The 26,561-nt window shown below is 42.4% G+C and overlaps 2 protein-coding genes across 3 annotated transcripts in view; one reads left to right on the top strand and one right to left on the bottom strand.

Annotated features, from left to right (window-relative positions):
- The window catches only part of ncapd3 (non-SMC condensin II complex, subunit D3), a 50,354-nt gene extending 39,164 nt beyond the window's left edge, over positions 1 to 11,190 (top strand). The window contains exons 30-35 of the mRNA XM_055660620.1: positions 331 to 509; positions 1,820 to 1,965; positions 3,642 to 3,731; positions 6,125 to 6,199; positions 8,615 to 8,672; positions 10,498 to 11,190. Of these exons, the coding sequence (XP_055516595.1) occupies positions 331 to 509; positions 1,820 to 1,965; positions 3,642 to 3,731; positions 6,125 to 6,199; positions 8,615 to 8,672; positions 10,498 to 10,591 (642 nt within the window). The 3' untranslated portion in view covers positions 10,592 to 11,190. The remainder of the gene's footprint in view (positions 1 to 330; positions 510 to 1,819; positions 1,966 to 3,641; positions 3,732 to 6,124; positions 6,200 to 8,614; positions 8,673 to 10,497) is intronic.
- Positions 11,191 to 14,958: 3,768 nt separating this feature from the next.
- The window catches only part of jam3b (junctional adhesion molecule 3b), a 39,419-nt gene continuing 27,816 nt past the window's right edge, over positions 14,959 to 26,561 (bottom strand). For both annotated transcript variants that reach the window (XM_055660621.1, XM_055660622.1), the window contains exons 4-10: positions 24,519 to 24,668; positions 23,166 to 23,368; positions 20,450 to 20,549; positions 18,202 to 18,309; positions 16,827 to 16,845; positions 15,693 to 15,753; positions 14,959 to 15,180 (exon numbers count right to left, since the gene is read on the bottom strand). In XM_055660621.1, the coding sequence (XP_055516596.1) occupies positions 15,145 to 15,180; positions 15,693 to 15,753; positions 16,827 to 16,845; positions 18,202 to 18,309; positions 20,450 to 20,549; positions 23,166 to 23,368; positions 24,519 to 24,668 (677 nt within the window). In that variant the 3' untranslated portion in view covers positions 14,959 to 15,144. The remainder of the gene's footprint in view (positions 15,181 to 15,692; positions 15,754 to 16,826; positions 16,846 to 18,201; positions 18,310 to 20,449; positions 20,550 to 23,165; positions 23,369 to 24,518; positions 24,669 to 26,561) is intronic.

Below are 26,561 nucleotides of genomic sequence, written 5' to 3'. Positions count from 1 at the left end.
TCTGGGCGTTCCGGTTTCCTCCCACAATCCAAAGACGTACAGGTTTGTAGGTCAATTGGCTTCTGTGAAATTGTAAAATTATCGTATGGGGAGTGTTTGTGTGCGGGGATCGCTGGTCGGCACGGACTCGGTGCGCTGAAAGGCCCGTTTCCGCGCTGCAACTCTAAATTAAACTAAACTAAACCAACAATTTGATAACTTTGACAAGTTAGTTATAAGTTTGACAAGTGCTCGGATGTTCCAAGGTTTTCCCTTGAGGATCTGTGATTTTATATTTGGTGAGAATTCATCTGCAGTCCATAATTTTACATTTTTTGTCTTTTTTTAAAGTTATCACCAAGGGCTTCACCCTCGCTGCGCTCTGCTGTACGTATTGGAACTGAAGCACTTTCTCCTGGTACCCGAGTAGCCCAGCTTACACCCCCAAAGCAGAGGTCCTCTCTTTCACCGTTTGGTATTCCTATTTCTACATCCATAGCAGTGCTTACGCCCAGGCTCACAAAGCGCAGGTACAAAAACAAAACTATCTTTGCAGTTTGCACTCCAGTACTGTGTCATTAGAGTATCATTGAATTTCTAATGAAAATCTGTCATTAATATTTGCATAGTGATTTTGATACAATCAAGATTGGCTATTTCTTAAAAATGATGTCTTTTGAAATGGTTTTGGTTGTAAATCAATGTTGAATCCATTCCTATATACAGCAAACCCTTGCAATAATGGGCCGCTGTATAGCTGAGTTTGGTTATAGTGTACCAGGTCTCCCGTTGCACCCTTCCCCTGTGGCAGGAACTTCTGGTTGTGGGAGCGGGGAGAACGAGCAGCACCGCGTATGGGACCGAGCAACTCCCCGACCACTGAATTCCCACTTGTTTAAACCCCAACACACCATTTCTTCCCGCCACACACACCACCCCACCACCCCAGCCCCCCCCAAACGCCTTGTTTCTCCCATCCTGGCCTTGGGTTAAGCTTCACCCACCCCTCACTCAGTTGTAGCGGACTATTGGCAAAAGCAGACAACAGCCCCCCTCCATGGTCAGTTATTGCGAAGGTTTACTGGAGTTTTATTAATTGGGGCCATGGTATGTTACCTGCTCCAGCTGAATGTTCTTCTAAACCTGCACTGAATCCGTAACTACTGACTGTCATTAATCAAACGCCTACAAATGCTGGATATTGCAATTTTTGAAGTGCATTTCAGTTCACAACTACAAATGTTTTATTGAACATACACTTCATTGCTATTTGCTTTTATGAAATCACAAGGCATATAATATAGTAAGTCACAACCTTTTTCCCCAGGGTGGTAATATCAAAGACTAGAGAGCAACGCTTTAAGATTAGGTGGGGTAGATTAATAGAGATGTCCAGGGCACGTTTTTTTAACGCAGAGAGTGTTAGGTTTGTGGAATGCACTGTCACTGGTAGTGGAAGCAGATGTGAATGTGGCTTGTATGAGGCTTTTTGAGAAGTGCCTGGTTATGTGGCGAATGGAGAGATATGGATCACATGCAGGCAGATCAGATTAGTTTAACATGGCATCATCTTTGGCATGGACAACATGGACCGGCAAGCCTTTCCGTGCTGTCCTATGTAAGAGAAAGTTAGCATTTCAATTTCACGGGGGCAAATCATTCTTGATTGTATTAAACGCTCAAAACAAAAATAAGAAAATCTTGTAAAAGGCTGATGTAGAAATGATGAATGAAACTTAAAGTTTTTGGCTAATTTCTCCTCAGTCATATAGACATTTCTGAGATCATTGAAGCACCAAGAAAGAAAAATACTTACGCTATTGGCATTTCTAATCTACAGATCCATGCCTTTAAGTACTTTGGCTATTCTAAACTCTGCAAAGAAGGCAGTAGAAATGAGCCAGAAAAGAAAAACCACCGGGTCTGTATTACCGGGTTCCACCTTGAGGGGGAGCAGATATACTCACAAGTATCCTGATACTGCAGGTGGGTCAATGTATGATGAGGTTTTTATTAATCCTGCTGGTTTCCGATTGTTCCCCAACCTACTCTGCATGGACATAAATGAAGCATTACATTTGTGCACAATGCTAACCATAAAAGACTGGGGAGCGTTTACACATCAAACCTCGACAGTACCTTCGGCATGCTTGTCTCCATAAGCTGGGCCGCAGTGTGTAAGGGTTGGGATGTCATTTTGCGTTCGAACAAAGGAATGGTCAGACAACACTTCGAGTGTTGTGTACTATGCTGCTTAGCACACCTGGAAGGTTGTGGTCGCAATAGAGAGAGAGTTCAGAAGAGATTCTCTCAGATGTTCAACACAAAAGGCTGGAGTAACTCAGTGGGTCAGACAGCTTTTGAGAAATCTGAGGAGGAAAAAACGTTTTTCTCATCTCCATTCTAAATGGCTTCCCTCTTATTCTTAAACTGCGGCCCCTGGTTCTGGACTCCCCCAACATCGGGGGCATATTTCCTGCCTCTAGCATGTCCAAACCCTTAAAAATCTTAGGTTTCAATAAGATACCCTCTCATCCTTCTAAATTCCAGTGTATACAAGCCCAGCTGCTCCATTCTATCAACATATGACAGTCCCATCATCCCAGGAATTAACCTTGTAAACCTACGCTGCACTCCCTCAATAACAAGAATGTCCTTCCTCAAATTTGGAGACCAAAACTGCACACAATACTCCAGGTGTACAATTGCAGAAGGACCTCTTTGCTCCTATACTCAACTTCTCTTGTTATGAAGGCCAAACATTCGTTTTCTTCACTGCCTGCTGTACCTGCATGCTTACTTTCAGTGACCGATGAACAAGGACCCCCCAGATCTTGTTGTACTTCCCCTTTTTCCAACTTGACACCATTCAGATAATTTGTGGGGCATAGATAGGATGGTCATTCATTTTCCCAGAACAGGGGAATGTAAAACTAGAAGGCGTTTGAGAGGAGAGAAATTTTAAATGAGATGTGAGGAAAGCTTTTCACCTAAGTATTTTCACATGTAACCAATATTGAGATGAGCACTGGGATAGTCAAGGCATATCTAGCACTGATAACTGGAGATAGATACTTAATGGTGAGCATGGGCATGATGGGCTGAAGGGCCTGTTTTTTTTACTGTATGATTCTGTGACTTTATGGGTCATACATTCTTCAGGCTGCAAGCTGGTGGGTTATAACATGCTTGGATCTAGAAAACAAATAAGATAAATGAGACCACCTTTAAAGCATTGATGGGATAAAACTTTGAAAGAGAAGATATCAGCTATTGTAAGGTAGCAAAAACATGATGATTAGTTTAATTCCAATGGTATTGAAGTGACTACCTTGTCCATTGTAACTTGTTCTGTACGATTTCCTGGTGATGCTGTCTGACCTACAGAGCTACTCCAGCATTTTGTTTCTATCCTCTTTGACGATATTGAATACTAAACCAGAGCTATTTGCCTGAAGCTGGCATCTGGTGGACAAAGATATCTGAAATAAACAGGGGTCATTTTAGTTTAGTAAGTTGCCTGATTTCTGCAATGCAGGGTGATGTTTGGGCGGAGTTGGAAAAATATACTAAATAATTGGTATACGCCGTTGATCCGAGTACCATATCTGGGCAATGAACTGTTGTGTGGCATCGATGTTTAACCAGCACTCTCTGTACAGTTTCATTACAGAGCTTGAAGGAGAATACAGCGTCTGAGAGTTCATCGTCCAATGCCTCAATGACTGAACGAGCCATCAGCACTCCAGACCGTAAGTGATCTTAAAGCATGAAATAGTAAATCCACCAGGATGGAATGAAATATTGGAAGTAAAGAAAAACTCTTTGTCATGGCCTCTCATCACAAAAGACCCGAGTTCCATCCTGACTATGGGTGCTGTCTGTACGGAGTTTATACGTTCTCCCCGTGAGCGTGTGGGTTTCCTCCCACATTTTACAGACGTGCAGGTTTGTAGGTAAATTGGCTTCAGTAAAGATTGTAAATTGTCCCAAGTGTTTAGGATAGTGTTAGTGTACGGGGATCGCTGGTCGGCGCAGACTTGTTGGGCCGAAGGGCCTGTTTCTGCACTGTATCTCTAAAATACTGTATCTGCACTGTATCGATGAACTAAGCAGGAGCTCAGATTGGTTAAACAATGTTTTTTAGGGAGGGGGAATGTGCAGGCCTTGCCGTTTGGTCTGTACGTGACTCTGTGTGTGTGTGTGTGTGTGTCAGTATGTGAGAGATAGATAGATTCTTCTTTATTACGGGTGTCAGGGGTTATGGGGAGAAGGCAGGAGAATGGGGTTAGGAGGAAGAGATAGATCAGCCATGATTGATTGTTGGACCGAATGGCCTAATTCTGCCCCTATCACTTATGACTCCAGGACACCAGAATGGTTGACTCTTAAATGTTCTGTGAAATGGCCTAGTAGGTGGCGTGGTTCAAGACCAACTAGGATAGGCAGTGATGCTCAGAGAAAGGAATAAATCACACTAAAAAGTAACATCTACTATCATTGCCAGCCAGACACATATTTATAAAACTAACCCCGACTCAAAAATGAATTCAGAATTGGATTGTGATTTATTTTCGGATGCATGCTACAGCTGCAAAACTTGTTACATTTTTTAATGATGCTCCAAATAACACTTGGCTCCATTCTGTTTGTGCACAAGAAATGAGCAGCTGTTTACCTAATGTATCTGGTTTCAAAATTGGATTAAGGTAGAAAATAAAGAGCAACACTACAGCGGTTGTTGATTGAGTTTGGAGTCTCTTCTTCAGCAAGTGAATTGGATTGAAGAGAAGCTTCTCAGGGCAGCAAGATAGATAGAAAGATAGGATATTGAATAGAGATAGCTGTGATAGATCATTGTCATTCAGGGTCAGAACGAAATTAGGGCCTGCAGAGAGAGAGATAATCCAAAACATACATCTCATCCCTCCTTGTTCTCCAAGCACTGCGCTCACTGATGGAGATCGATCCCGGCTCAAGTGTAGGCTGCGCAAGGCGATCGATCGCCAAGTGTAGGCTGGTCAACCTCCACTCAGTCCGCCTAAAACTAACTGATCGGCCGATTGCTAAACACTTTAACTCCCCCTCCCATTCCCACATTGACCTTTCTGTCCTGGGCCTCCTCCATTGTCAGCGTGAGGCCCAGCGCAAATTGAGGAACAGCACCTCATATTTTGCTTGGTACATCCCAGCTGTATAAATATTGATCTCTAACTTCAAGTAACCCTTGTTTTCCCTCTCTCTCTCACTCTCCATTGCTCCCCCGTGCCCAGTTCTCCGACCAGTCTTACTGGCTCCGACCACATTTTATCTCTTTGTTATTGCCTTTTCCCACCTAACAGTGATCTATTCTATATTTTCTTTGATTTCCATTCCCTTTGTCATATTTTCACACCTAACATTTCCTTATCTATATATTTACCTCTCCGCTGACATCAGTCTGAAGAACGGTCTCGAACCGAAATATGTGCCTTTTCCCGAAACATCACGGGCCTCGACCCGAAATGTCACCTAATCCTTTTCTCCAGAGGTGCTGTCTGACCCGCTGAATTACTCCAGCTTTATGTTCCTAATTTCAGTTTAAACAATCATCTGCACTTCCTTCCTCTACAGTTAGGGGCAGGAGATGGCCACAATCCCTCAAACCTATCCTGCTGTGACATGACCCCCTCACAACTCTGTTCCCACCTACCCTGACGCTCTTTCACCCCCATGCTCTCTCCCAACCTCAAAAAGGTAGCCAGCATTGTCAGAGGCCCACACCACCCTGGCCACACTCTCGTTTCACTCCCATCTTCGGGAAGAGAGTACAGGAGGCTGTAAACTGTGACATCCAGGTTAGGAACAGCTTCCCTGCAACCATCAAGCTCTTGAACACTACACTACAAACGCCAACTAAATTACAAACTGTCTTGGCTACACTAGGAACTTCGTTGTTATGCATTAATTTTTTTTTTTTTTAATTTATTGAACTTCTATTTGATGTTTGCTTTTGCTATGATATCTACTGAGTGGTGTGTATACAGAACTGTGGTGCTACAGCATGTAAGAATTGCATTGTTCCGTTTCAGTACATATGATAATTAAACACTCTTGAATAACTACAATATTTATGTAACTTTTAATTGATCTGTTTTCCTTTCAGGAACAATTGGCAATGTGACCTTTGGTGCAGGAGTCAGCTACATCAGTGTAACTCAAACCCCAACAGCTGAAAACGGTAAGTTGCAATGTGCTTCACTGTGTGTTAACGTGTAAACTTGCACATTTTTTTTCCGCTCCTTTTGTAATTTGCCGTTTTCCAATTGCAATGTGGAGTTGTTTGATTTAATAACTCTTTAATACAAATTGGGTAAGAGGGACTTCCTTGGTGGTTCCCTCCAGTGTATGTCTCGTGTTTGAGAATGACTTCTGTGGATGTGAGGTGGCTGGTGAGGCATCTGCTCGCCAGTATCAGGCAGGGAACGACATCCACCATGCTCGCCCTGCATTGACCAACATGCGTCTTCAAAGCCATCAAGGTGATTGACCCTGAGGCGGCACGGTGGCGCAGCGGTAGAGTTGCTGCCTCGCAGCGCCAGAGACCCGGGTTTGATCCTGACTACGGGTGCTGTCTGTACGGAGTTTGCACCTGCGTGGGTTGCTCCGTCAGCTCAAGTTTCCTCCCACACTCCAAAGCCGAAGGGCCTGTTTCCGCAATGTATCTTTAAACTAAACTGCCTCCTCAGTTCAGCATCAATTACAAATGGACAATAAAAGTTGGCATCGCTACTCGCATTACATCCCATGCAAAAACAAAATAATTAGCAGTTAAATGTTTTGTCGGCATTGGAAAACATTTCTGTCAGTATATAAATTGTATGGCTGGGGTAGTTGGGTACTGTTGGGTACAAAGAAGGCGATTATATCTTGCCAAGCATGAATACAAATGACTCCTAAAGGAGAATGCTCAGAAAATATTAGAAGCATGAACCGGAAAGGCTGGCTTTGCTTTAGAGTAGAGTTAAGGGCCTGTCCCACTTGGCTGTCATTTGCGAGTAATTGACGCGTCATGACACGCACGTGACACGCACGTGGTGCACGATGACATGGGCAGTGATGCGTGCGGCGTTGCAGGATTTTGTGATGTACAAAATCTTTGTGCACCATCTGCGTGACGGGCAAATGACGGCCAAGTAGGACAGGCCCTTTAGACATTGCTTGGCATCCCAGATTGCCAATGAAACCCAAGAGGAGACAGCTGTTTAGTCATTGGAAGCCTGAGACCAGTTGTACCCCCAACCTTCCCTGCTGGGACCCTTACTGTTTGTTTCATGAATTACGTGTGAATGTAGATGATGTGAATAATAAGTTTGCAGAAATCCACTGGTCCTGTAGATGGCAGCATAGCATGACTAGATACTGAATGAGGCAAAGTATATAAAAGCTGGGAGATAATGCTACTGCGTGCAGTGCTAGTTGCCATGCTGTAAAATGGACATCATCTACTGGGGAAGATATAGCAGGCATTCAGCAGAATGTTGCTGGCGTGGAGCATCTTAGTTATGAGCTTTCTTTACTTAGCTTGAAGAGGCTGAGGGAGGATCTTGATTTTGGAATACAAAATCAAAAGACATTGATAGTTTTAGAGATGTAGTGTGGAATCGGGCCCTTCAGCCCATAGATTCCACATAGACTATCGATCATCCACTCGCACTAAGGGTGAATTGTACAAAAGGGACAGGTTGCACCTTAACAGGCAGGGGACCAGTATTCTGGCAGGCAGGTCTGCCACTGCTACACGGGTGGGTACAAACTAAACACCCACCAACCTTTGTATAAAAAAGTTACCCCTCAGTTAAATCTTTTCCCCTTCACCTTAAATTGTTCTTCTTTACTGCCAGATGGAATGATCACTTGATGTGTCGGCAGCTTAACTGAAGTTTACAACATAAGGACAGATGCTCACAACCATAGGCTGAATATATCAGTGTATATCTCTCAGATGCATTTGCATTTCATTCAATCTGCTCAATACGTTAATTTAGTCACTGCTAGTATGAACTCATTCATTACAGCAAGTTGAATGATTTTAAAACATTTCTTGTATGATTCCACTGACTAAGCACATCACCCCGATCCTGGCCTCTCTCCACTGGCTCCCTGTGCGGTTCCGTATACATTTCAAGTATACCCTCCTCTATGTCTACAATGCCCTCAATGGGCTTTCCCCCTCCTACATTAAAAGTCTTCTCACCCAGCACTCCACCTCCAGGTCCCTCAGATCGGCCGACTTGGGACTACTGAATATCCCGCGGTCTAGGCATAAGCTCAGGGGTGTCCGCGCCTTTGCGGTTGCAGCTCCTAGACTGTGGAACAGCATCCCCCTTCCCATCAGAACTGCCCCCTCCATTGACTCCTTTAAGTCAAGACTAAAAACTTATCTATACTCCCAAGCCTTTCCTGACGTCCACTGAGCGAGGGCTATATGTATGTAGTTTGTTTGTTTATACTATTCTTATTACAAATGTAAAGCACTTTGGCCAACGAGAGTTGTTTTTTAAATGTGCTATATAAATAAATGTGACTTGACTTGACTTGTGACTAAGCAAACTAAATTATTTGAATTATCTAATCGTCTATTTATCACCAACAGGTCATGAACGGTCAAAGGAACAAAATAACTTATTGTGTCTGATGTCCCCAGATAAACCGTAAGTAACCTACAAATATATTTGATCTTTGACATCAGACATGATAGAAATCATGATAAATAAGCACAAAGTGCTGGGGTAACTCGACAGGTCAGGCAGCATCTCTGGAGTGAGCTGCTGCCTGACCCTCTGAGTTACTCCAACACTCTGTGTCTTTTCTTTGTAAACCAGCAACTGCAGTTCTTTGTGCCTACATTCAAATCATGATGATGTATTTGAGTTTAAGAAGGAACTGCAGATGCTGGAGAATCGAAGGTAGACAAAAGTGCTGGAGAAATTCAGCGGGTGCAGCAGCATCTATGGAGCGAAGGAAATAGGCAACGTTTCGGCCCGAAACGTTGCCTATTTCCTTCGCTCCATAGATGCTGCTGCACCCGCTGAATTTCTCCAGCACTTTTGTCTACCTATGATATATTTGAGACTAGCCAGAGAAATGCCACTCCGCATGGTTACTTTCTAATAATAGATTTTCCAAAGACCTTGTTCACATTTTGAAATACTTCTGATGCCAGATACAGTGGGTTAAATCATTTATTCCTTTGAGAGTTATGTTCAGTCCTGGCACAAGTGCCATTATAAAATATGTACTGGTGAATGTGGAATATAGGTTAAATTGTGTAAAGTTTGTAAGTCGGATAAACAGCATGGCCGGCAAGCAGGCAGTGAGTGATGAGATTCATCTTGGGAGAATGAAGTGAAAGTCTGACAGAGAGACCTGACTATACGTGTGGGAGTGTGTTTTGAGAAACGTTATGTTGTCAGGTGAAGCCAAGTGGCTCGGATCATTTCTTTGTCCAAGTTGCACTATAATAAAGCTATCTGTGATTTGAGATTCCCAGTGCTTTTACTTGATGTTACATCCCCAACCATATATGTTTATGAGATTATCTTCACAGCAATGGTTACATCGGCGAGGAAGAGATTTGAAAGTTCTCAACCTCTAGTTGGGATTGCATGTTGTTTGAAGTTTATACCTGAGCAGGCCTTGAGTTTCCTGCACAAACACATTTTAGACTTTAAACGGAACGGCTTTAAAAGAAAAAAAGGGCTTGCATCTATGTGTGAAAGTGGCAGAAACTGAAAGTGCTAACATATGGTGGTGAAAATGGCATTGGCTATGTTTAAAACAAACACAAAATGCTGGAATAACTCACCGGGATGATGCAGAGATGTTGCCTGACCCACTGAGTTATTCCAGCATTTTGTGTTATTTTTGAGCATCTGCATTTCCTTGTTTCTGCACTGGATATTGCAAATGTAGGAGGCTGAGGTGTGACCTTTTAGTGAGGCATATATGGTCAGAATTTCTCTATCGCAGGGCGGGCAGATGAGAATTAGTTTTATCTTAGTTCAACATTATGGACATTATGGGCTGATGGGCCTGTGCTGTGCTGTTCTATGTTCGTGCTTTTCAAAGGGGAATTGAATAGGTATTATAGAGTATAATACGTGGGCTGTGGAGCAAGAACAAGGAAGCAGATTGTTGACGTATTGCGTATTGGAAAATAGGAGGTCAGAGGGGATGAGATTAAAAACTGAGAACAGATCGTTCCATGTGTGAAGGGTCTCGACCCGAAACGCCACCCATTCCTCCTTCTCTCCAGAGATGCTGCCTGTCCTGCAGAGTTACTCCAGCTTTTTGTGTCCATCTTCAGCATCTGCGGTTCCTTCCTACACAAAGGGGTTGTTGGCTTTGTTCTCTTTGGAGGCAGCTGGAGGAGATGGACTGTATGGGCTCCAGATCGCTACAATTCAGTGGCAACAGTGCTGCTGTTTTTGTCAGATTAGATTTCAAAATGCACTAATCTGTTACCTGTTCCCACAGGGTACCTCAGCCGCGACAGTGGAAGGTGGAATCGCCAGCTGCCAATAAAACAAACCCATTCCAAGGCAGAACTAGATCTCAGAAGAAAAACTAAAGAGTTCAAACTGAAGCAGAAATTTGCATTTTGTATTTTACTGTCAGTGCTTTTCGATGTTTCTTCCTTTTGCACTCAGAATTTCGGCAGAGAACTTTGCCATTTCTCACAACTATACAACAGACTACAAATATTTTATTTTTGCTGTGACAAATTTCATGGGTTTTGTTTTTAGTTTAGTGGAAAGTCATATTTATAGCCCTGTTGTATATTTGACTAATATAATTTTTCTGGCTTGACAGTTTGAATACTAGATTATTTTAATCAATATTGCTACATGTTATGAATTAGGGGCCACACATTAGCAGCTTGAATATCGTAGCATTGATTATCTTAGCAGTGGGAATTACTGTGTTTAAAGTGAACATATCACTGCTTTGATTGTGACTCAAAGAGCTTTTGCATAAAGTGGCAGTGCATTTTTGAGTTGAGATCTCTTCTTGACTTGTTCATTAGTAATAACATTGTAGTATCGTGCAGGATGCCCCTGTTTTGTGGCCTGGCTGTAAACAGGAGCAAAGCTGGGTGTATGTGGCTAAAGCCAGTCCATTGGCTTTTATAAAGCTTCCTAATAAAGCTGCATAATGATAATGTGAAAGCCAAGGCTGTAATTGGATGTAAGAAATGATTGAAGCAAATAATGAACAAGTTCCTGTTGTACTTGAGCAAGAAAACATTGCCTGCTCTCCAATCTGCAGGAGCCATTCAGTCTGTTTCTGCTTGTTATTAGTACAAAGTAAAAGCGGCAGCAGGTTGTGATTTAGACAAAGGTTCATTTGAGTACTACAAACAGAACACAGAAATATGTTGATGAAGCAAACCTCTTCAGCCTTGTTTTCAAAGGTCCACAATTTGCATTTCCCTGTGTTATTGCGTTGTGATGCTGCTTTGTGATCCTCTATTGCCTTTTGTCCCCACCTCTAAAAGGACAACAGCTTGCAGCGTTTCAGCCACACGACTGACAACACTGGTTCATGTTTGATGTGAATCAAGCAGTTGGCTGCAACGGGTGGGCAGATTTGCCATTGACTGCCCAATCATCTCGTGAAAAGTTCAGACTGGGCTAAGCTGTGAGCTAAGTCTGAAAAGTCTTTAACTTGTGTGGATAGATTTTAATAATACATTTTATTTGGAAAGAAGCATAAGCCTTAGACTGTTGTAAGAGGGAGGGTGGAGGTGTGATTGTGGGTAAGTATACCTGAGGTAGAATTACATTTTCTATTTATATTCAGCAGATGTAGGATGATGTAAATTTCCACCTGGATGTAAAATGCCAGTGGTATTTGTGGCAGGCAAAGAGTGATGGAGGCCCCATGACCACTACCCTCAATTACATGCGTACTGTTGGGGGAAGAGAGGGAAGAAATGGCCTCTCAAAGCAGCAGCAGCAGCAGCAGCCAGGTTGGTGGGACTGCGACTGGTTCTGATGCACAGCCGGAATAGCGATATGGAGACATGAGAGTTCAAGGAACAAACAGGAGGAATATGAGGAGCCTCAAAAGGCAATGCCAGGGTGGCATGTTGCTTGCCTCTTGGACGCCAGTCAAGGAGCAGCTGCAGAAATATTTTAAGGGGGAGGGTGAGTAGACAGAGGTTGTTGCACATATAGGTACCAGGGACTTGTGTAGAAAAGGATGAGATCCTGCATTGAGAGTTAGGACTAAAGCAGAACCTCAAGGAGAATAAGCACTGGATTACTTAGTGCCTCATTTAAGTGAGAGTCAGAATAGGAAGGTGGGATGTATGAATGTGTGGCTGAGGAGCTGGTGCAGGGGGTTGCAGTTTTGGACCATGGGGATTGAAAAGCAAGGGGGGGGGGGGGATGCAATTGTGGGGAGATAATCACAGTCAGATCAACCAGGAGCTTCTTAAATGGCAGTGGCCCACTCCCAATTACTTTGTCTGTGTGTGTGTCAATTTAGTTTCTCAAAGTCAGGCCATAGCTGATTACATTTTTCAGAACAAGGAAATTGCATGCGGAAGTTTCAATGAATACAGAAACCAGAATCAAGTAGATGGTTTATTAGAGTACAAATTACTGTAAAATTATAATGTTGGGATTTCCTGTTGAAAAATGCAATATTTGACTAACTGAATAACTTGCCTAAAGCTGGCTCAGCCCTCTATTCACAACTTATTGCAATACGGTTTCTAAATTTAAACTATATTTACTAAAATATTCAATCTCATAATTACCCCATGGCCTCCCACTGCTATATCCGAATTTAGCATTAAATACATTTGATTTAGCCACAGGAAATGTGCTGATTTCCTCTCTCATTAGTGACGCAGTCAGAGTATTGGTGTTTGAGTGTACTTTGTCAGTTAGCTCAATTTAGTCCATCTGCTTGGATTTTCATTTATGTCCACGTATTAATTTTTAGCACTGATGAAATCAATGCTCTCTATACTATTGTTGCAAACAATAATGTAGGTGGTTCAATGATCTCAGTTACACATGCAGTGTGCTCTTGTTCAGGCACAGGGCACCATTCCAACGTTTGGACAACTTTCTTCAAATGTGCGTTTACTTTGAATTTAACTGAGATTGTTGCTCAGTTGCATGAAAGTTGGACTTGAGCTGTCCAGGGGATGAGTTGCATATCCTGTCACAGGTTAAAGGATAAATGACCCTTATGGATTATCCCCAGGGACTTACATGAGATGTATGGCTTCCTATTTCATAGAGCACTGTCACAAACCCTTATTTTATAAATCAGCTATTAGATTACAATAAAATAAATATCTACATTATTAACTCTAGAACAGACCTTGTGTAAAATGCTGCATTTTTTTCCTCCACCTAAAATCTAGGGTGAATTGCAGAAATAAATCTTTAGGTAATTTAACGAGTGTTTCTAAAATATGAACCTGTTCAATGCCACCTCTGTATTCTCCGTCATGCCATGAAACGGAAATCATGCTTGACAAATCTTCTGGAATGTTTTGAGGATGTAACGAGTACAATGGACATGGGAGAGCCAGTGGATGTGGTGTACCTAAACTTTCAGAAAGCCTTTGTTACACACAGGAGATTTGTGAGCAAAATTAGAGCACATGGTACTGACATGGATAGAAAATTGGTTGGCAGACGGGAACCAAAGAGTAGGGATTAACGGGTCCCTTTCAGAATGACAGGCAGTAACTAATGGGGTGTCACAAGGCTCGGTGCTGAGACCGCAGCTATTTACAATATATATATATATAAATGATTTAGATGAAGGAATTAAAAGTAACATTAGCAAATTTGCAAATGACACAAAGCTGGGTGGCAGTGTGAACTCTATTTGGAACGTATCTGTTGAGTTAGAAAATACAGGAAACTCGTTACAAAAGGCACTATAATGATTGCATGTTTTAGTAGTATAAAACTATCGTGGCCATTGAAAAAGTAAAAACATTCTAAACAAATTTCTAAATATTTATAAATTGCAAAATGTGTGTGCATTTTTGAATTTAACTCCTTAATGATCCTGCTGGAGGAATTAATGATGGGAAGAGCCTTACATTCCAAACAGGAGTAGCAAAATGTTATTTTTTTCCCAAGACTGAAATGCTAACAGCTTGTAAAACTAAACAGTTGACTATTAATGACATTTACATAATGAACATGAAATATGCACTGCAACAAGCCAAAGATTCTTAGAAATCTGCCTGCCCAGTGCCTGTGTCTATTCTCAAAAATGAGAATGTCTTTTCAAATGTTGTAATAAGTACAGAAGCTTCAGATTAATGAGTTCTACTCCGTTCCCTTCAGATTTATAGCTTTACCTAATATCTGCAGTATTTATTGAAAATTCAAAGCAATAGGAACTAATATCTCAGTGGAAAAGCTTATCACTTCTCCGCAAGCAAGTCAGATTCAGTAGTTTTACAAAAAACTGCAAATTGTTTTTCAGAACCTAGTGTTTGGGTATAGCTCTTTTCAGTTTAGTTTAGAGAAACAGGCCCACCAGGTCTGCGCCGACCAGCGATCCCCGCACACTAACATTATCTACACACACTAGGGACAATCTTTACATTTACCAAGCCAATTAACCTACAAACCTGTACGTCTTTGGAGTGTGGGAGGAAACCGAAGATGTCGGAGAAAACCCACACAGGTCACGGGGAGAACGTACAAACTCCGTACAGACAGCGCCCGTAGTCGGGATCGAGCCCGAATCTCCAGCACTGCATTTGTTGTAAAGCAGCAACTCTACCGCTGGGCCCCCCTTCTAATTTGAGTCTAGTGATAGTGCCCAAAAAACAATGATAAGTAAAACTTAAACCATTTTTTCCAGTTGTAGTTGATTGGAGGGCTTGTGATTAGGAGTGAGGGCTCGGTTTTTGCAGAACTGACTACATGTAGCATCAGAATGGACATTTGAGAATAAAAAGTCTTTATTTAATAGCAAAAGATTGGTTAACAGCTTTGGCAAAAGATAATTTCATATCACAAGTCTCTGGTATTAACTTCTTTACAAATCTATGAACATGTAAGATAAATACATAAAGGAACTCAAACCACTGGTGAATGAGATTTTTCAACCATCTTCATTTTCTTCATCTCTTCAGATAACAAAGGAAGATTTGTGTCGAAAGTCTCCCTGTAATGAAGAGAAGGAACATATTATATAGATGAGCATAAGTGAGAAAGGCAGATGCAAAGACAGTCTTCCACAGATATGGGTGGCATGGTGGCACAGCAGGAGATTAGGTCAGATTTCAGGTTAGCGTTAGATTTTCTAACCCAGCAGAAACCTGGTTTCCTCCCACACTCCAAAGACGTGCAGATTTTTTGGTTCATTGGATTTGGTGAAAGATTGTAAATTGTTCCTCGTGTGTAGGATAGTGCTAGTGTATGGGGATTGCTGGTCCGCGTAGAGCTGGTGGGCCGAAGGGCCTGTTTCCAAGCTGTGTCACTTAGACTTGGTATAAAGTGGAGCCTTATTTAAAAAATGTGTAAAACGGCTGAATCTAAATGTAATCAACAGAGTTCCTCTTTGTGCCAGATCACAGCCCCCTTGCAGCAACAGAACCTACATATCACAACATTAAATGCATTATACACTTACAAAAATTATCAGTATATAGGTTTTATCTGTGGAATCATTCTTACCTCAGCTTCAGGACTTGATCTGACATAATCAACACTCTCTGCTTTTGAGGAGGCCTCGTATCTGAAACAAATGTTTGGTACACAGCGTTGAAGCCTGAATGACTGAATGCCTGCATGTTTCACTTAAATTATATACAAAGGTGACTGGTATATACATTTACATTATCTAATTAATAATAATCAGATTTAATTTTTCAGAACATTAAATCACAATTGTTTTGCCACAGTGATCGTTTTGTAAAAACTCCCATTCATGTCATGTTGATGAGAAAAAGTACCCATGACTGCACCCCTAATGAAGTATAAATTTCCATTTGCTAATGTCAATAATTGGAAAATAATGGCCTATGGGTGTTCCATTTCCCAATATCTGCCCCTACCCTTAAACAAACTATTGTGATTACAGGAACTATGGATTAAATACAAAAAGCACAGAATCGGTGGAGTACCCATAGCAATATCGGTGGAGAAAATAAATAGTTAACGTTTCCAGTCCACAACTGCTCATCAATCTAAAACATCCCAGAACAGTTTCTGTGTCGGAAAACTGTGGGAATGAATATTCCTCTGGTGAATGTTGGCAGAGCCAAGATACTGTTGGCGTTGGGTTAATAGGCACGTGTACCAGGATATAGCGAAACACTCTCCCGGCACTGGGTGGCTGGGCTTGCAAGCAGGGTCACTTTATAAATGAGCACAAGACTTCATCGCACAGTGGACAGGCAGAGAATTCGGAGTCCTGGAGAAGGGGGTTTAAAATGGCCAGAACAGACAGGCTGGGGCACAGGACTGGTTTCCATGCCCTTTCCACCATGAGTTATGTGGGTCTCCAGCACAGTCACATTCCCACTTTGATATCACTTCCCCGAGTTGCTGTTTGTTTGAATGTTAAAATTGAGAAATGCAAAAGGAACTGGACAGTTGAAGGAGCAAGATTTTTGTAGAACTTTGTGGAATGGGTAGGGCTGTCATAGCTAATTTAAAGAGCTACATGTTCCTAGTGCTGGCTTGATCAAATGTCTATCCTGGATTGCACAAATATGTTTATACCTTGTTCCTATCCCACATCTTAAGATGTCAAAACTCTCACATTAGACAGGTTAGAAACTAAATGCTAGAATAAGCAATTCTTACCTGTTTGCAGGCTGTTTCTCTGGGGAAGGAGAAAGACGAGTGAATTACAGAACTGAGCAAAGTGACACACAACAGACAGGTAGAGGCACACACGTTACAGAAATGGACTTGAGCTCAGCACAAAACACCCATCAACAGTAATGCAACACTAATCCAATTCTTCTTGCACCCTTCTACTTTAAACCCCACCTCCCCAAACCCTCAATCATTTTCTTGCCACAGAGGCTATTCACAATAGCCATTTCATTAACTAACAAGTGGTATTTTGGACATGGAAACAATGGATGAGCTGTGGGACTGAGGCAGCAGCTCTCACCGCTGCCACCTGTATTAAACAAAGTGACATTAGAAGTTTTTGTTTAATGAACTATGATGCAAACATGTTTCTAGTACTGTCCCATTTTGCTGAAAAGAACAAACTTTTCCCTCCACACCAGTTGCTAGATTTTACCAGGCACAAGTAGGAATGGGGAAAAAAATAGAATGAACTAAAACAGGTGCATGACATTTGTTAGGTAAATGATTTTAAAGGAATACCAGCTGAATAGTAAGGTATGCAGGGAAAAAATTAAACATAAAAAGGAAGCCAAGGCAAAAAACTGCTATTGCTAGAAATCAGTAGTAAAAAACAAGCTGCCTCAATACCAAGCAGATCAGGACATATCTGGAGGGAGAGAAGTGATTAACATCTCAAATCAGTTCCATTGGGAGATTGGAGACAAGGCACTGCAAGTGCTGGAGGAAATTCACATGTGACGCATCAGGTTGGGACCTTCCTAGTATGTCCTAGAGTGGAAAATCTCATCTTGGGAGCAGATTTGATGGAGACGGAGATATTGAGAGTCCTTGCAGGGTGGTAGAGGTGTTGTCAAGGTATTGGTGGGTTGGTAGTAGATGCCAGTTGATAGACTGTTGCAGATTTGATGGAGACGGAGATGACCAGTTGTCAGAGATTGGTGTATTTGGTCTACATTGCCTCGCCCTACTCTTTCGAGGAGATATAGTCGCAAGATAAGGAGTTGGCCACGGACCGAGAAGAGGAATTTCTCTGGAAAGTATATAAACTTGGAATTCTCTACCCCAGAGAACCCTGGACGTTGAATCATTATGTGAATTCAAGGCTGAGATTGGAATATTTTCAAACCTCAGAAACAGGATCAAGCAGGAAAATGGCATTGGAGGTCAATCTTCAGTCAAAGATCTTATCGAGCAGCAAAGACTCGAGAGATCGCAATGGTTGCACCACTCCCATTTCCTGTTCTTTTTTAGACACAGGATAAAACATTGCAGCAAATGACTCTTTTCCTGTCTGTCTTCAATCAAAATGTGTTTCAAAACATGGTTATTTTAATATATAATTAAGCTGTTCTCTTACTTGCAAAGTATCCACGTTTGTAAGCAAGCCTGATGACTATGCTTATAATCAGTAGAACAAGAACTACAATGAGAACACCACCAATGATCGCAGCAATATTAATGTCATCTGCAGAGTAAAAATAAATTATCCACACATAAATCATTTTTGATTTTTTACCAAAAAGCAGGTTAAATGGAAAACCTGTGACTTACATTTTTAGAGCACCTTTTGTGTGAGAATATATGGCACTTCACAAAGCATCACTCGACAAGCAGTAAAATAAGGGGGCTGTTCAATAAGGGTATTTACAGTGACAATTGTCAGTAAATTCAGTGTGAAAGATCATTAACATTCATAGCATGTTAATTTTGCCCGTATCTTAGTGCTGTGCTAAATACAAGCATGTTTTAGAAACATAGAAACATAGTTTTCAGTTACACGGCAGCTTTGTGACAATAACTGCACTCTTACAAACGTGCAACTTGGGGGAAATAATAGTTTAGTAGACCTTTTAACAATAGAAATAGAAAAATAAATTTAACAATTCGTTTTTCATTTCACTGCACATCTCGTATGTGTATGTGACGAATAAACTTGACTTGACTTGAGAAATGTAATATTACATCATAACATGCAGGTTTTGATGAGGATTCATAAGAACTGGGGTAGAATTAGCCCATTTGGCCCATCAAGTCTAGTCCACCATTCAATCATGGCAGATTTATATTTCCCTCTCAATCCCATTCTCCTGCCTTCTCCCCATAACCTTTGATACCCGTACTAATCTAGAATCTGTCAATCTCCGCTTTGGCTTCCACAGCCGTCTGTGACAATGAATTCCATAGATTCACCACTTCATAGGTCAAATTCCTCTCACTGAAGTGTTAGGAACTTTATACATAGTGTCTGGACAATGGGTCGGTTAGTAAGAACTGAGATTGAATTTCTTTCAACAGCAGATTTTAAATATTTGGAATTATGAATGTCAGCGGGCTGTGCTCCAGAACAATAACAACACTACCTGACAAGGTGGAAAACTGCCCAGCTATGTCCTGTTCCCAAAGCAGGACAAGTCTAATCCAGTTCATTATGACAGTCTTGTCTCAGTGGTGGGAGCTCTCTTGGATCGTGCTATCAAGCAGCACCTAGTCATCAAACAACAAACTCATTCATGCTCAGCCAGGGTCAAAAGAACCAATAACAAGGGTGATGAGAGAGTGACTGCCTCTAATGTCAAGGCAGCGTTTGACAGTATGGGGCATCAAGGCTTCCTGATAACATTTTTGTCAAAGGGAAAAGACTCTGCTAACTGGAATCATGCCGCACACAAAGGAAGACGATTTAGATCAATTATCCCAGCCCCACCATGTCACTGCAGCAGTTCCTCAGGATTGTGTCTTAGACTCAACAATGTCGGCTGCTTCATCCATGACCGACCTGCCCTTCCTCACAAGGTTAATAAAGTTGTCCGCACATTGCTCAATTCTGTTTGCAACTCAAAACCAAATGAAGCAGTCTCTGGCTGCAAGCAGCAAGACCTAGACTGCCTTGCGACACGGGCTGATACGTGGTAGGTCACAATGTTAATGGGAACGACAAGACGTCACACCTTCCCTTGATGTAGGTCCTTCACCCCAGATCTCCCTACCCAACAGAACTGTGGCTGTTCCTTCAACATTAGAACCGCACCAATATTAAAAAGGTGACTCGCCGCCCCCTTCTCAAAGGCAATTGGAGATGGACAATAAACGCCAGTGATAATCAGATCCCAAACATGAACGGGGAGAAAAAAATTCAAGACCAAGATCAAAATATGTTTGAACAAGAGAATGAGTCTGACATACAGAAGCAACCATGAACTGAATGAACCAAGGGAATCAAAGGTCCATTCTCGATCCAATGGCTTCAACAGTTTAGCCCTTTCTCTGGAGTTAGTCGAGGCTGAAACTGAAGTTGTTGGAAAATAACTACAGAAATTGATCAGGCTTTTACTAATTTAAATTCAAACTCATGTTATAAAATATGGATACTGATAGCAAAGCATTTACTACCAACCCCTATTTAAACTCGACTGGACGATGGTGAACCATCTCACCCCATGTTGCTATTGAACAGCCTAACCCATTAGGTACAGTGCAGATAAACCTGAGTGTTTTATCAGTGTTAGTCAGAGGAGGGAAAACATTGCAAAGACAAAACTGAAGGCTTTATCCGAATGCACAAAGTATGTGAAAAACACCAAACACAGTAGATGAGGCCAACTTACAGACATCCATCCGCTGAGGTTCGCACTTTGCCTGGCCAACATTGTTCTTGGCAACACAGTGATAATCCCCAATGTCCAGCTTTGAGGTGACGCTGAAGTGCTGTGGAAATCACACATTTATCAATATAATTAGCTCACTTGTTCTTTTCACTGTGTTTGGAATTCAAACCCAAGCTAAGATGTTGTTTACTCAATGTTGAAACATTAAAGATTTTGGATGTTGCTACAACTCAACGACCTGAGCTATAGGGAGAGGTTGGGCAGGGTAGGACTCTATTTCTTGGGGTGCAGTAGAACGAGGGGTGATCTTACAGAGGTGTGTAAAACTTTGAGGATAATAGGATGAATGCAGAGTCCTTTACCTAGGGTAACAAGAGGAATATGTTTAAGGTGAGAGGGACAAGATTTAATACAAACGTGAGGGGCATCTTTTTCCATTCAGAGGGTGGTGGGTGAATGGAACGAGGTGCCAGAGGTAGTTGAGGCAGGTACTATAACAGCATTTAAAAGGCACTTGGACAGGTACATGGATAGGAAATGTTGAGAGATGACCCCAATACGGGCAGGTGGGGCTGGCATTGCAGAGGGTGGTGAAAATTGCCCAACGCATCACCAGTTCCACGCTCCCCTCCATTGAGTCTGTCCAAAGCAAGCGCTGTCTGCGGAGGGCGCTCAGCATCGCCAAGGACTGCTCTCACCCCAACCATGGACTGTTTACCCTCCTACCATCCGGGAGGCGCTACAGGTCTCTCCATTGCCGAACCAGCAGGTCAAGGAACAGCTTCTTTCCGGCGGCTGTCACTCTACTCAACAACGTACCTCGGTGACTGCCAATCACCACCACCCCCCCCCCCCGGACACTTATTATTTTTTATTCAAATCGTTTGCTATGTCGCTCTTCAAGGGAGATGCTAAATGCATTTCGTTGTCTCTGTACTGAACACTGACAATGACAATTAAAATTGAATCTGAATCTTAGATGGGGCATCTTGGTTAGCATGAGCAAGTTGGCCGTAAAGCCCTATGACTTAGTAACATCAGTGTGCAGGATTCCAAATGTTTTCTTATAGTGATCGCAACATGATCAGGTTCAATACAATTTTCATAAAGGACAACGTACAAAACACTGACAAGGCTGACCGACGATATAGAGATTGACCATTAGTACGGTTACAGCTTTGTTTTACATGCTATCCAATCAAATGGGATAATACTGTACTTAAATGCAATCGTCAAACTCAAGTACAATGGGTAGATAAATGCGAATATACAGAGTTCTCAGCATTATAACGCACCAGGTCCAGAAACAGCTACTGATCAATGGGATGGATCCAAATGAATTCAATATGATAAAAGTACTAGAACTATACTTATCCAAACAAAAAAGCCTTGGATGACTGCAAAAATCAAGAACAACACAGCAGATGTTATAAAAAATGGATGAATGGTTGACAAGGAGGGACTGAAGAACATATTTGACTGTAGCTGGCAATTCCAGCTACAGCACAGCATTAAGATAGCCTGGAAAACACCGAGCCTAATGCTGAATCAATTTCACGTCATAGTTTAATGGATTAATATGTTTATATGACCAAAGAGCCATAATAAATCCAGAATGCAAAATGCTGGAGAATTAATACCAGAGCATAGAATTGGTTTGTAAAGAGCAACTACATCCTTGAAATATTCAAACTAAAATATTTTTCATTTATCTAGATAGTTTAGACTAGGTCTCATCATCTAGCTTTGGAGGCCTGCGTAGTGGCAAACCACAGGTAGTGCAGCTGTCCCTCATCTCCAGTGGCTGGTGTCAATACTGACCTGATAAGAGTCATACAGCACAAAAACAGGCCTTTTGGCCCAACTTGACCATGCTGACCAAGATACCCCGTCAAAGCTAGATCCATTTGGTCCATACTCCTCTAAATCATTCCTATGCTGTCTGTGTGGAGTTTGCACATTCTCTCCAAGGCTTCCCCCAAGTGCTTCAGTTTTTTCCTGCATCCTGAAGTGCTTGTCGATGAATTGGTTACTGAAGTGGTGAATAGGTAGGTTACTGAAAGCTCCCTCAAGTGTAGGTGGCTGGCAGAAGAATTGGATGGGACGAGGACTTGGTTTTGTGGGCATGAATAAGATTACTGAGGCCTTTAGACTATTACATATGGACTCAGTGGGCTGTTTCTATGCATTATGTGTTTAATTGGGGATTGTACATATGTGACAATAATCTTACTGCTCTGTATGCAAAAAAGAATCTCTGTACCTTGGTAGACGTGATAATAAAGGAACCATTTATAATGGGTTGAGAATCATTGAACCATTAACAATACCCAGTCAGGGTGATTCCGTGCAGAAACAGGCCCTTCGGCCCAATTCATCTAAGCTGACCAAGATGCTCCATCTATACTAGTCCCATTTGCATGTGTTTGGCCCATATTCCTCTAAACGTTCCTTACCCATGTACATGGCAATGTGTCTTTTAAATACTGTTATAGCACCTACCTCAACCATCTCTGGCAGTTTGTTCCATATACCCACTGTGTGAAAATGTTTCCCCTCAGGTTCTTATTAAACCTTTCCCCTCCCACCTTAAACCTACGTCCCTTAGTTCGATGGGCCAAATGGCCTGTTTCCAAGCTGTGCCTTTGAACTAAACTAAGTAGTTTATGATTCCCCAACTGACCGTTTTAAAGAACTGAAAATGTTGAACAATTACCAGCGTCCCTGTGCTGTAGTCTATTTTATAAGAAGAATTCATGAATTTGGAGTTGGATCTTGGGTCATGCGGAATGATGCCACCGTTCTTGTACCAGGTGTACGTGGGCGGTGGGTAACCTTCATCCTCAGTACAGGTCAAGGTTGCTGCCTTGCCCACTGGCACAGATGTCGGCACATCGCATTTTGGTGCAACGGGCTTCACTGGAAGAAAGGAAACACAGAGTTAAACAGGGTATCGAGATACTGAGTTTACAGTGGGGTGGGTGATCGCTGGTCGGCATGGGCTCGGTGGGCCGAAGGGCCGATAGCACTGTCATGGACACCTTGCACTACTCTGCAGATGCTTGAGAGAAAACTGGTTCCATAGAAACCAGACATTGAGTCATCGGTGCGATTCATCATTCATTGTAAGAGGCCCATTGTCCCTGATGACCAATCATCTATAATGATTGCATTCTCTACCACAGGCCCCATTGTCTTTGATGCCTTGGTTTTCCAAGTTGTCATCAAGATACTTCTTAAATGTGGTGTCTCTGTCAGCCTCATCCTCAAGCAGTGTGTTCCATACTCCTACAAGAGACCCATTCTAAAACTCTTACCCCTTGCCTTAAACCCATGCCCTCTGCTTTAGACACCTCTGCTATGTGTACATATTTCTTCCTACCTGTCCTAACTATGCTCCTCAGTCAAGTTCCCCCCCACCTCAGCCCATTTTGTTCCATGGAAAAAGTTTCCAGCCAATCTAAAATACAAAGTGCTGGAGGAATTCAGTGGCTCAGGCAGCATCGGGGGGGGGGGGGGGGGGGGGGGGGGGGGGGGGGGCTGGGAATGGACAGACAATGTTTTGGATCAGGACCCTTCTCCGGTCTGAAGAAAAGTTGCAGCATGAAAAGTCGTCTGCCCATTTCCCTACACAGATGCTGCCTGGCCCACTGGGTTCTTCAGCAGCGTATTTTTTTACTGAGGATGGGGATATTCTTGGAGTATCTCCTCTCAGTGACAGGCTCATTATTCACCACCATCATCAATATCCTGCAAATGCAGAGCTTCAATCTAATCTGTTGGTTGCAAAATTGTTTAACTTGATGAAAATGTCCAATGAATAGCAAAGGATTGCCCTGGGAAGTCATAAAGAAATTTCTGAAAAGTCAACTATCTACCTGTTTCCACAGATGCTGCGTAACCCACTGAGTTCTTCCAGCAACTCTCCTTTTATTCCTGGGGATAATATTTAAAATATTTTTCCAGTAATACTCTCCCGTGCGGACGCAAGGAAAAATAAGTAATCAAAATAAAAGCAGGAAACACAGAAATAACTGGATAATCCACACTGGGACGTTGCGATAATTACCCTGCACTGTTAGATGAACAGAAATTTCTTCCAGGCTTCCTGCTTCTACAAATACAACCTCACAGCGGTAAACTGCAGTGTCCTTGCGAGTCACGTTGCGTATTTTTAGAGAGGAACCTCCTTGCAGTTCCGCTCGATTTCTCAGATCTCCTGAAAACAGAAAAGATATTGAAGAAAATGTCACTTGGCTCTATGAAGCACCTCGAACAAACCAATTATTTAGTTTTAGACTTTAGAGATACAGCGCAGAATCTGACCCTTCGGCCCACCGAGTCCGTGGCCACTTGCGATCACCCCATACACTAGCAAACCTGTACGTCTTTGGAATTCGGGTCGGCGTGGAATCAGTGATGAAGGCCCAGGCTGAAGGGCCTGTTTCCACGCTGTAAATCTTTTTTAAATTATTTTTCTTTAAAGAGATACAGCGTGGAAGCAGGCCCTTCGGCCCACCGAGTCCACACCGAACCCCGCATATTAATACTATCCTACACACACTAGGGGCAATTTACATTTATACCAAGCCAATTAACCTACAAACCGATACGTCTTTGGAGTGTGGGAGGAAACTGAAGATCGCGGAGAAAAGCCACGCAGGTCATGGGGAGAACGTACAAACTCCGTACAGACAGCACCTGTAATCAGGATCGAACCCGGGTCTCCAGCGCTGCAAGGCAGCAACTCTACCGCTGCACAATCGTGCCGTACTTCTCAACTCCTAAACTGTAAATTCCTGAAGTTGGTCACTTAGTAATCGTGTCTCAGGGATAGCTATTTATTTTACCCAAGGTATTTCTACACGTGCCATTAATTCACCCATCAACTGTAATAAATGCTGTGTTCAGGTAGAGGGCTTTCATTTTTACCTTTTCACCATTTTTCTGTGTTCCAATTCCAACTGGAGGTTTACCGTCCAGTGCCTCTTCAGTGTCTTGTCTATTTTACAATCCCGCAGTATCACTTTGCCTTCTTTAACTTTGTCACATTCATTCTAACTTTCTACATTTCTCTTCACCTGGTTACAATCGGATCAGCCGTAATCTCATTAGATGGCAGGGAGCTTGAGAGGACAACTGGACTTCCCCAGCCTCTGATAAACCTGTTCGTGTGTAACCTATGGATTATTATCTCAGCCGCGTACAAATTGGCCGAGGATAAATAAGGTCAGAGAACTGGCTGGCACAGTGGCGTAGCTGGTAGAGCTGCTGTGTCACAGCACCAGATACCCAGGTTCAATCGTTACCCTGGGAGCCATCTGCGTGGAGTTTGCAAATTCTCCCTGTGACCGCATGGGTTTCCCCCCACGTCCCGAAGACATGCGAGTTTATAGGTTAATTGGCCTCTAAATTGCTCCCGGTGAGTTGAGTTGAATGAGGTTAGTTTATTGGCACGTGCACAGCGAAAAGCTTTTGTTGCGTGCTAACCAGTCTGGAGAAGGACAATACTTGATTACAATCAAGCCGGGCCACAGTGTACAGGGAATAGATGAGAAAGTGGGATAACATAGAACTAGTGTGAAAGGGTGGCTGATCGATGGTCGGGTGTGGACTCGGTGGGCTGTGGAGCCTGTTTTCATGCTGTATCTTTCAATCAAAAATAACTAAATATGTGGCTCATACCTCAAACCAGCAGTACTGGAGAAGGAAGGAGCTGATCCATGATGCTATGTAAAACCTCATCGAGACCCCTAGTTATTTGCTTCACAAAAACATTGGTCACACAACCTCATTAAGTGAAGTCTATCCCAATGGAACAGTCCCCCTTTCCCCAGTACTGTCACCTGCACCCCTTGTGCACCAGCAAATCAAAATAAATGATCAAAAGGCAAATTCCGGTGAGATTGAGACAGAATTATCTTCTGATGCCACATTGTTCCTTATTTATCTTCAGATATTACACAGTAGCACACTCTGTGTATAAAACCAGCTCTCCAGTGACATTTTGCAAGATATTAAAAAAATTGAAGAAATCAAGAAAGACATGACCTGTGTAGGTTTCTCAATTGATAGTTGTATCTGCTCAAAAGATTTTGCACATGTTTGATAT

The sequence above is a fragment of the Leucoraja erinacea genome, chromosome 32 (assembly GCF_028641065.1).
Source record: "Leucoraja erinacea ecotype New England chromosome 32, Leri_hhj_1, whole genome shotgun sequence".
Taxonomy (NCBI): domain Eukaryota; kingdom Metazoa; phylum Chordata; class Chondrichthyes; order Rajiformes; family Rajidae; genus Leucoraja; species Leucoraja erinaceus.
The sequence above is the reverse complement of the archived record's forward strand: the minus strand, read 5'-3'. Positions and strand labels throughout refer to the sequence as shown.